This window comes from Aythya ferina (genome assembly GCF_964211825.1).
Source record: "Aythya ferina genome assembly, chromosome: 3".
In the NCBI taxonomy this organism is placed as follows: Eukaryota; Metazoa; Chordata; class Aves; order Anseriformes; family Anatidae; genus Aythya; species Aythya ferina.
The window spans coordinates 112,716,604-112,727,568 of record NC_140298.1 but is presented as its reverse complement, the minus strand read 5'-3'; the positions used below and the strand labels follow the sequence as shown (position 1 = coordinate 112,727,568).

The following is a 10,965-nucleotide window of genomic DNA, read 5'->3' as shown; positions in this document are numbered from 1 at the left end:
CTCTCCTGAGCTCCCCAAACCCTGGTCCTGCCAGGGCACGGGGGCTGCGCTAAGATGGCCGCCCTCCCCTCAGGCGGCGGGGGGCGGGGGGCGGGGTCCCGCCCTCCGCAACGCGCGGCTCCCAGCGCCAGTAGCGTAGCGGTACGTCCTTTGCGTTACGTCTCTCGCGTCTCACGGCTGGCGTTACGCCCCTTGCGTTACGTCTTTTGCGGTGCGCCGCTCTCGTTACAGCCCCTTGCGTTACGCCCTTTGCGGCACGCTGCCGGCGTTACGCAATTTGCGGTGCGCTGCGCGGTGCCTGCCGGGATCGCATCCGGGCACCTCGCTGAGGTAAACGGCGGGGCCGGAGGAGCGCTGCCCGCCGCCATCTCGCTCCCAGGCCTTAGGCCCCCCTTCCAGCCGGCACCATGGCGATGCAAGCGGCCAAACGAGCTAATGTGAGTGCTTTCCCCTGCCCCGAGGCCTTCGGGAGGGGTGTGAGGCGAGGGGTGGCTCTGGGAGAGAGGGGCGGCCCTCCGGGCTGCTCTCTGGTTAGGCAAAAGCACAGCCGCTGATGGGGAGAAAGGGACGCGGAGTCTCTCCGCTGTTGTAGGCGCGAGGTTTAGTACTTAAATTGTAACATGTAAGGTTTGAAGTGAGTGTTTTCAGCCTGTTACCGCATGGCTTGTTTCCCGTCCAGATCCGGCTGCCGCCAGAAGTCAACCGGATCCTCTACATCAGGAACTTGCCCTATAAAATCACCGCGGAGGAGATGTACGATATCTTTGGGAAATACGGGCCTATTCGGCAGATCCGAGTGTGAGTACGTTTAGCTCTCTGTGAGAACTTAAGTGTTTTGTGGGCGTTGGGGTAGCTGTTCTAAGTCAGTGGTGCTACTACCGTAGGTAATAATTAGATTTTACAGCTGAAAAGGTGAATGTACTTTCAGAGCATCCCCGGGGAAGGTGGTGATGTTTCTCTTCTGTGTGAATTCTGTAGGAAAGAATATTGCTGGTAGATAGATTGGAAAAGCTTAAACCTGATGTGAATATAGGTAAGGAGGTAAAATAAGGACTTTTATTTAAATCAACCTTAAATGCACTAACCTTTTATTGTAATGTAAATGTTTGAGAAGCGAGGGTTGGAAGCAACCACTTTTGCTGCTTAATGAGTATTAGATACTGAACTAATGGAAAAGTAGAGATGCTGCTGTTGGTACTGGACATGTCTACCAAAAACTAGTGCACCACTATCAGATCCAGCTTGTCCTCAAGCTGTAGTCCTTGGATCAGAGAGATCTGACCATAACTTTGTTCTAAATGCACCAAGGTTATACTTCTCTACAGCACGTTTGAGTTTCTTCCTTTTAGTTCCTTTGAATATTGAAGACCTGAGCTCTGATGTTCCTTGTTACCCAGAGTACTGTCGAATTGCTGTGGATTTACCCATAATTTCATCTGGTTAATAAAGTGTTCTAATAAGTTGCAGGCAAAAAGAGTCAGGTTGAAGCTGGAATTTGGGATTAGCTATTGAGAACTGCAGTAAGATTGGCTGCAGTATTGACATTCAGAAAAAGTTGTTTTTTTTTTTTTTTTCTCCCTCTAAGTATTTGGAAAGCAGTGGGTGACCAAACTTAGAGCTCATGTTCAGTACTTAAAAAGAAAACGTTGTCAGTCATACTTCTTTAGATGAACAGAGAGGAAACATAGATTTTATTTGATAAGGTTTTTTCATACTGCCTTTGTCCAGGTGTTGACAAAATAACTTGTGGCATCTCTGAGTTTTGGAGTAGGTTGTTAGTTGGACCAGAGCAGAACATGGCCTTGCTTATGTTGTTGTCTGTTTCTTATGCTCTGAGAGTGGGGTGGGTACTGAATCCACAGTGAGTTTCACTGGTTGCATTATGCAGGATGTAAAGATGGTAACAGCTAAACAGACCAAACTTTACCCCGGATCAAAGTGCTTATTTCAGTCAGAGCCATAGTGATGAAAAATGGTTGTTCAGTGTAAGGAACTGCATTGGGCTTACGTGGCAAGGGTTTGGTAGCAGGGGGCTGCAGGGGTGGCCTCTGTGAGCAGAGCCCAGCAGCTGCCCCATGTCAGAGCAGAGGGAACAAAAAGGAGTCCATCCAAATGGGATCTGCTGCTGGCCAGAACTGAGCCATGAGCAACCCTCTGTGGACCTCTGGGAGAGCAGATTTAAGGAAGGGAAAAAAACTGCTGTGCAACAGCAACTGGGAGTGAGTGAGAAATGTGAGAGTAGCAGCCCTGCAGCCCCCAGGTGAGTGCAGCAGGAGGGCAGGAGGTGCTCCAGGGACACAGCAGCAGTTCCCCTGCAGCCTGCGGAGGGGCCCCTGGTGGAGCAGGCTGTCCCCCTGCAGCCCAGGGGTCCCACATGGAGCAGATCTCCACGCTGCAGCCCGTGGAGAGGAGCCCCCGCAGGAGCAGGAGGTCTGGGGGGAGCTGCCGCCCACCCGTGGGGGACCCGTGCTGGAGCAGTTTGCTCCTGGGGGATGGACCCCGTGGGACAGAGCCGTGTGGGAGCAGTTCTTGAAGAGCTGCTGCCAGTTGGCAGCCCCTGCAGGCTCAGTTTGGGAAGGACGGCATCCCGTGGGAGGGACCCCGCGTGGAGCAGGGGCAGAGAGGGACCCTGAGGGAGCGGCGGAGACAAAGCGTCAGGGACTGACCGCAGCCCCATTGCCTGTTCCCCTGCACCACTTGGAGGGAGAAAGTGGAAGAAGGTGGATGGGAGGGGGGAGGAAGGTGGTTTTGTTTTGTGTTTTAGGTTCTTGCTGCTTTAGCTTCTTAGTAATAAGTAATAAATTGCATTACTCTCCCTATACTGAGTTTATTTTGCCCATGGTGGTAACTGTTGATTGATCTCCCTGTCCTTATTTCAACCCCTGAGTCCTTCCTATCACATTTTCTTCCCCTTTTCCTTTGAGATGTGGTGGGGCTCAGCTGCCCAGCTGTGTAAAACCAGCACAGGAACAGCAAGTTTTATGCATAGAATTCCTTTCAGGAAACAAGCAGGAACAGAGGGGAATATGGGGGTGTCCTCCTGAATGCTGGGTTGGAACGTGCAGCTGGTGCAATCCTTCCAATACAGAGTTGAGCAACAAAAGTTACTGGGGAAGTGGTAAAAGGAGCAAGGGATGGTGTAAATTTGTTACTTGGCTAAATAGGTGGAATTGTTCATTAACGGTCATTAGTCAGTAAAGGAAAGCTAAGATTTCTGAAAAAGGGTTGTTTGGAGCGGTGTGACAGCAGCACGTGAAGAACTCAGGTGTGTCAGGAGATGCGCTGAAGTGTTTCTGACAGGAGCCGCTAGCAGCGTGCCTGCTGATTGTTCAGCACTGCTGGTTCGTGTTGTGTTCAGAAATCCTGATGTTGTGAGACAGGAAGCGCTGTGGAGATCCCTTTGTAATGACTTAGCCCCTTTGTGCGGTTTTTAACCTGTTCACCTCTTCATTTGCGTATGCATCCCAGAGCAGACATGCGAGATGACATTTGGTGGAGTTCTCTGACAAGTCAGTGCCTTAGGAAGGGTTCTGCTGATAAAGGTCACTGTAGCTGTGTTCCAGCCTGGATCTTTGGGACCCATGAGCTCTGTCAGCTCTCTGAGCTCATTAGCGTTACGGGGCCAGACGTGTCTGCTGTCCCTCAGGCAAAGGAAATTGGACTGATGGCCTGACAGGTGGTGGCTGTGTGTCTGAAGTGGTCTTGGAACAGCGCAGCTGGTTTGTGATGTGCTAAGGACAGCATCCCATCCTGGGAGGCAGCAGGTCTGGGCAGCCACTAGCAGACAGCCCAATCCCATAACCTTCGATAAAACAAGCTAACTGCTGTTCCAAAAACTTTGCCAAAATGTGATAACCCCTCACAGCAACAGCACCACGACTCTTACATTTTCCTACCGCTTCTGACTCTGAATTCCAAGATTGGTGTAGGAAGCAGGGATAGATTTCAGTGCCAAGCAAACCCAATAATCGTTCTGTGGTGAAGTTGCATGAGCTAATCCAATCTCAGTCACTGCTAAACACGAGTAGAATAATTTCCTGTTCAGTTAGTTTAACATTCACCCTGATCTTGCTCTGCAGTGGGAACACTCCCGAAACGAGAGGAACAGCCTACGTAGTCTATGAAGACATCTTCGACGCTAAAAACGCCTGTGATCATCTGTCAGGGTTCAACGTGTGCAACAGATACCTCGTCGTTTTGTACTACAACGCAAACAGGGTGAGTGCTTGATGTTTTCTAAGCTTCCTGAGACCAGTGTCACCCGTGGTGATAACTGGTGGCCATTTCTGGCAATGAACACGCCAAAAGGTTCAAATTTTCTTCTTATGCCTTTTATTTTTATTTTCCTAACCACAGGCATTCCAGAAGATGGACACAAAGAAGAAAGAGGAACAGCTTAAACTTCTCAAGGAAAAATATGGAATTAACACAGACCCACCAAAATAAACTGATAATTTTTTTGGAAAACTGTTTTCAAGACCTGCCATTGTGTTCTTGAACTACGTAAGGATTCTCTCTGATGTATATATTTTTAAAATTTAATAGGCTGTAATCTCAATCTTTAGATCTTCGTATTAGGGTTAAATGTAAAGCATCAGAAGATCTGCTTTAAGACCAACCCCCCCTAAATGGACACAGCTTCATCATGTTGCAGGGCTGAGCTGTAAGCGCTGTGTAACCACCGTCCTCTCTGGCAGGCCCTTGTAGGACAGGACCGAGCACAGGCCTGCTGAAGTCCTGCCCAGACTGCAGGACTGAGCTTAAACAGGGCAGCCAGTTAATGCAGAGAGCTCAAGGGGCTTTGTATCAGCTGTCTGCGTGGTGAATTTCACTTGCCACGAGTATTGCGAGTAAATAAGTGTCCCTGCCACAGGGATTCTTGTGCTTTTTGGTTTTTCATTAAAAAAAAAAATGGTTTGATTCTTGTTCACACCTGTATGTTTTATACAATTCACTGCACCTTTCTCCTCAGAATGTTTGTTACTAGGAACAAACAAAGCCTGACTCCATGTTTATAATGAAGTTTCTTCTACGAACTAGGAAATGAGTGGCCTTTTAAAATAGTCCAACTGCTTTGGTGACTTCTGTCAAAATGCCTTGTTCCCAGCAATGAGGACAGACCGGGTGAGCTGTTGTGAGACAATCTTGCTGTAATGGCACATTGCTGTATAGCTAAGAGAGAGATTTTTAAGTGTACCAGGTTAAAACTGAAGTTAGTAGGAGCATCAGGAATAAACTTCATGCTTTTCATGTTGTTAGGTAACACCAGAGCAAAGCAAGGCCACAGATAGTGGTGGTAATTTTAGATACCTGTGATGTGGTTGTTTCCCATTCATCGTTTGAACTCTGTAATATCTGGTGGAGGAAAAAGGAAACCAGATTTAAATTTTGGGGCTCTTTATTTCTAAAAGCATCAGCGCTCATGTCTCGTGGATAAAAATCAGTTTGTTGGTTTGCATAACCAGTCTAATTGAGAAGTAGACAGGACTGAGCTTTGCCTCTGGTCTCAACAGCTGGGAGTTGTGTGACAGCAGGTAGTCAGCTCGCCTCCCAGGAGGATTTATGTGCTTGGATTTTGATGTTCAGCTCGCTGACTGTGCAACTCCTAGCCAGCGCAGAACATGGGCAGATGCAAACGTGTTTTGCCTGAGGATATATAAATCAGGTTAAAAATTGTCTATTACGTTGTCATAAAGGACAATTTTCTTTTTTTTTTATTGAATCTGACTTTAAAACATGCAGTTCTGTCTGTTTAGTAAAAAAAACAAACAAACAAAAAACATAAATAAACATGTATATAATTTTGCTTTGTTTTTTAATCAAACTTTATGCTGTGTTTGTAACCTTTTTAAAAAGGAATTAATCCTTACAGGAAGGTGTGACACGGGAAGTACTTTGCTGAGCACCCCTCACTGTACATGTGGTGTGTGCATAAACATTCCTACGTGTTCAGCAGCTGGGTGAGGGGGGGATGATGCCCAGCACTGTAACAGAAGCTGTCACCTGTATTTGCCGGGTGCTGTTCCTGTCGTTTCTCAGCTGGGAGCACACACGGGGTGCCTCAGGAATGCTTCAATGAGCAAATCTCACTTCAGGCCCCGAGGCCTGACTGCTGTGTGCACAGCCGCAGCTCTGTGAGGGTGCTGAGGGGTGCCAGAAGGACGCACACACCCCTGACACAAGTTGTTAGTGAGCATTTAGAAAGCCCCTGGCTGTAACTGGAACCAGAGGTGCTCGTTACCACGCTGGATTTATGCTTCTAATAAATAAATGCTGGCAATAAACCACTGATGGACTAGGGATGGAGCCGCGTTCTCTCAGACTTGTTGAAAGTCACGTACAAATCCTGCATTCCCTCTATCAATAGCACAGAGCACATTGCGTGCACTGTAGGGTCTGTTTGGGTGAGGATTTCATGCTGTTCGAAATACATATATAAAGCAATTCTTTACGGTAATAAGATTAATAAAAATTCCTTCAATGAATCCTCAAGATCAGCAGCTTTTGATTTCTCGGAGAGCTCAGCTGCTGCCTTTCATTAAATATTCCATTTCATACTTTTTCTTCTAGTGCCTGTTCAGGGCTTTCAGTGTCCCTGCACATGTAAAATGAAATAATAATTTGTACCTGCAAGACAGAGGGAATGGAAATCGAATGCCCGGAGGATTGTTTTGATGAGGTCTGCTCAAGATTTTGTTTGAAATGGAATATCAAAGGATGGGGAAATGAGTTCAGTTGTATGAATGGCAGAGAGGGCAGCAAATAAGGCAGATGTTACCAGCCTTGCAGTCTACATCTGTGCTGGTTTTTGTGTGTGCTCGCTTTCCATTTAATTTTTCAGGAAGTAGGGTATGAAATTAAGCCTGGAAGGTCATTTTTTTCCATCTCCACTGTTTAGAAATTAGTAACAAGAGCATATCTGATTACACAGGCAGTGGCAGCAAATTTTTTCCAATCCATTATACAGTGGTAATAATTATATGTAGTGTGTTGATCGATGATACAATTAAATAAATTAACACATTTGCAGTCAAATAAAGAGCTGAAGATTACATTTCCTTGAAGACTTAATTTCCCTAAGTATCACAAAGCACAATTAGTTTTCCTTTCAGATTTTTTTTTTTAATGAAATTGGCATGAAAAATGTCATAATCTCTGCTTCCAACAAAGGTCTCTGAAGAGAGAGGGGTGATGAGGGAAGAGAGCTTCATCAAGCAGCTGTAACGAGGGTTTTGCAGGCTGGGGTTGTTCGGCTGAGGGCACTGGAAAGGTGCCTAGGGTTTTTTTTAATCCTTCTCCATGATAAGAAACCCGAGAAGAGGAAAAGGAGAGTGATGCCCGAGCTGTTGTGTAGACAGCAGCAGGGTGGAGAGGTGGTGGAGGTGTACCAGGAGCACGCGGTCGCTCCGGGCACGCTGCATTGATCCTTCCCAGCACCATTTGCTTTCAAGGCATTTGGGAAAGGTCCTCACTGCGAGCTCTTGGTGAGTCTACGCATCATCCTGCCTCCAGAGGAGGAACCGGTGCTTTGTGCATTCATGCAACTGTCAAATGGAAGAAATATTCCTGCCTCGAGTGCCGTGAGCACGGCGCGGGAAGTACGATTGCAGGTTACGTGACCAGCACCTGAAAGTGCAGCCCAAAAATAAGATTTTGTGATAATGAACAAGGTTTTGTGAGGTGGATGCATACAATTTTGCTCCTTTTCAGCCTGGTTCAGCTCCAGCAGGAATTGTTACGCTGGTTTTACCATTGAGAATTGAACTTGCACTGTAGGAACAGCCCCTTCCCTCTCTTCAGCAGCCAAATTTTGGCCAATGTTGAAGGGCCACCAGCAGTGCAGGGGAGATGATGGAGGGTCAGGAAACCTCCCTGCACCTACGTGCACCCTCCTAGGTGCTGCTGCCCCTACAGGGATCTTCCACGGGGCAGTCTGTAACAGAAGCAGTATGTAAAATTATGCGTGTTCATGTAAAGAGAGACATAAATAACAAAAAAATTGGTGGGTGATTGTTCGAAGAGCATCTTATGCACCAAATATCATTCCAATGGTCAGCAGAAAGCAGAAAAAACACACAGAAATTGTAAAGTATCAATATTTTATTGTTTTATATATATATATTTAATTCTTAAATGAGACAGTACTTTTTAAAACAGCAGCAAGCAGAACGTACAAGTTGAGAAAAGTGGCAGCGCAGGTAACTCTGTTTGGCTAATGCCCGTTCATGTACAAGGCGTACATTGGATTTCTTGAGCACCTTTTGTGTTTTCTTTTTTTTTTTTCTTGGTTTAAGTGTACAATAAGGCAGTGGTTTTTCAGTAAGGAATATATATATATATATTTATATTTATATATATTTGCAATCGTCACCGTGACTGTTTATTACATGCAAGGTAAATAAAATGTACAACTTGAACATGTTACAGCGGGAGACGTTTTTTTTTTCCCAAAGCAAAGCTTCTGATAAAAGGCAACTACGGACACCACAGAGTTAAAAAACCGGAGAGAAGGCTTCAGAAACCGAACAGCAGGCGCTACTGACGTGACGGCTTGAGCAGGGAAGGGGAGGATTCCAGTGAAGATTTCTCCCGCTGCGGGGCAGGGGAGAAGGAAGGGATGGTTATTGACAGGTGCCTCCCTCGAGAAGACTCACTCCAACCGGAGCAGCTCCACGTCGAAGAGGAGGGTGGCGTTGGGAGGGATGACCCCGGGGTGCCCCGTGGCTCCGTAGGCCATCTCGGGTGTGCAGGTCAGCTTCGCTCGCTGGCCTAAGCTCATCTGGGTTTTGGGTGTGGGAGAGAGGAAAAAAGATAACACACAATATTAGGAGGAAAAGAACAAATCGCTGCATGGCAGATTTACAGAATCGAGGCCAGTTAGAACCATGGGATTCATCTTTCAGCCTTTGTAGAAAGCTCAAGCTGCCACAGCTCAGGTCTCCTAACTCCTCTGGCTTCTCACTGCTGATGAGTGAGATTTAGATCGCCAGAGCCAGTCTGAGAGCACCAGGAAGGGTTTTCAAGGAACATTTTCCTCCACAAGGCTTACCCCGGAGGCAGCTGCATGAGGTGTGAGTTCCGCTGAGGGGTGTCGGATCCCTGTAACACCGTCAGCAGGCGTTATGGACAAGGCACCCAGTGGCAGGTACAGTCAGAGCTTTGTAGTCATGAGAAATCAAAGCAGGAACACAGGTGGGAAGCGACAATCATTGCTTCATTGGCAAGCAGTGAAGAAGCCCCATTTTTCCTTCTTCAGCCACCAGCAGGGATGACTTTACTGAAAGGGTTGTGAGGCACTGGAATGGGCTGCCCAGGGAAGTGGTGGAGTCACCAGCCCTGGAGGTCTTTAAAAGACGTTTAGATGTAGAGCTCAGTGATATGGGTTAGTGGAGGACTGTTAGTGTTAGATCAGGGGTTGGACTTGGTGATCTTGGAGGTCTCTCCAAACCTAGGTGATTCTGTGCTTCTGTGACTTCAAAACTACTGCCCAAAGGTTAATGCTGTAAACGTCCAACTTCCTACTGCTGGGCAGATGCAATGTGTAGACTGATGCACTCCTACTTAAAAGAGGTTCCCCTAGGCTCAAATCCAAGGTCAGACACCTCACCTCAGGTGCTGCTCATTCCGCAAGAGAGTCCTTGCCCCTGGGACGGACAGAGATGCCCATTTCTCTCAGCCCAGATTAGTTCTAGCGGTAAAAGTACTCACCAGTATTTGGGGTATGAAGAGTCAAAACCCTGTTCTTCCAACAAACAATTTGAGGTAGGACTTGAATTCCTCTCAAAATAAGACTCATGCACCCTATGCTGGTGACTGAATATTCACTGACCGGGGAATGATCCCGGATTTGATGCAGTGATTTTAACTCAGCCTTCTCTCCCAAGACTGGACTGGACTATGGATTATGCAATTTCTCCTGTTGAATTTCTTTTTGGTTTCTATAAAATACACCAAAGATGGAGCTTTGATGACTGGGTAGAAGAAAAATATGAGTATGACTTTCTCACATTCAGGGAGCATTCATAGCACAGGACTGAGGGTGTAAGAGCAGATGAGCTCCCTAAATCCAAATCTAAATGCTAGACAGAGTGAGCTGCCTTTTTCCAAGAGCCTTGTGTCAATCACAGTCCCCAAAGCCTTCAGAAGACAGCCACGGGCTGACTGATCCGCTAGGAGGAGCAGGAGGGCAGCGTGTGGCTACCCCGACTGCTGGCCTGGGTTCAGGCCACCCTAACGAAGGGCCACGGGGTGGTGAGTGAGTGTTAGGGGAGGGATAAAACTGATTCACCTCGAGCTTGCTGCCAGAGCTTTATCTGCACTGGGCTAAAACTAAACCCTCTGCACCCAAGTTTCTCATTTTGCATTCTTTCCTTCTCTTTAGTTAAGCATAAACAATGATTCCCGTTAATAATATTTGAGCAATTTCCTCCTACTTTGAGTTCCCGGACCCAGAACTAGGGAATAAAAAGGAATTTTGCACCCTGCTCTCACTCACTCTGGCACTTGAGAGCCCTGATGGCACTCCTCAGGGTGGGATCTCACAGCGTTGCAGACAAAACGCTGCAGAGATGGCAATGAACTGCCTTGTGTGGCTCCTTCCAGGTTTTACCGTGCTGGCACTCAAGCTGTAGTTAACAGAGGGCAGTTTTCTTTTTCCTGGCTGAGGGCTTCTCATTGAATTTTGTAGCTGGGAGCCTTAAGTCATAAAAGTAATGGTGTTTGGTACCCCGTTCAGTAAGGGTCAAAGCCGTGGAGGTCATCAAAATGGCAGCTTGGCCTTTATGGAGCAGCTGAAGAGAAGCCACTCCATAAATGCTGCTACCTGGAACATTTTAGAGGCTGATGGGGTTTATTTGTGGTAGTTAGCCCTGGGGAAGAAGTAAGGGCTACGTGGCACATTGACACCTAGCAGGGTGGTTAAAACCATTAAGAAAACCTTGTGGGATTCCACACTGCCATTTCCAC

At 47.1% G+C, this 10,965-nt stretch overlaps 2 protein-coding genes across 2 annotated transcripts in view; one reads left to right on the top strand and one right to left on the bottom strand.

The window, feature by feature from the left end:
• The first annotated feature begins 248 nt into the window (after positions 1-248).
• SF3B6 (splicing factor 3b subunit 6) lies at positions 249-5,824 on the top strand. Its single transcript, XM_084516302.1, has 4 exons — positions 249-437; positions 680-798; positions 4,080-4,218; positions 4,357-5,824. The coding sequence occupies exons 1-4, from the start codon at positions 408-410 to the stop codon at positions 4,444-4,446; spliced, it is 378 nt and encodes a 125-aa protein (XP_084372428.1). The 5' UTR covers positions 249-407; the 3' UTR covers positions 4,447-5,824.
• FKBP1B (FKBP prolyl isomerase 1B) overlaps positions 4,862-10,965 on the bottom strand; it is a 48,964-nt gene continuing 42,860 nt past the window's right edge. Inside the window, exon 4 of the mRNA XM_084516303.1 lies at positions 4,862-8,779. Within this exon, the coding sequence (XP_084372429.1) occupies positions 8,651-8,779 (129 nt within the window). The 3' untranslated portion in view covers positions 4,862-8,650. The remainder of the gene's footprint in view (positions 8,780-10,965) is intronic.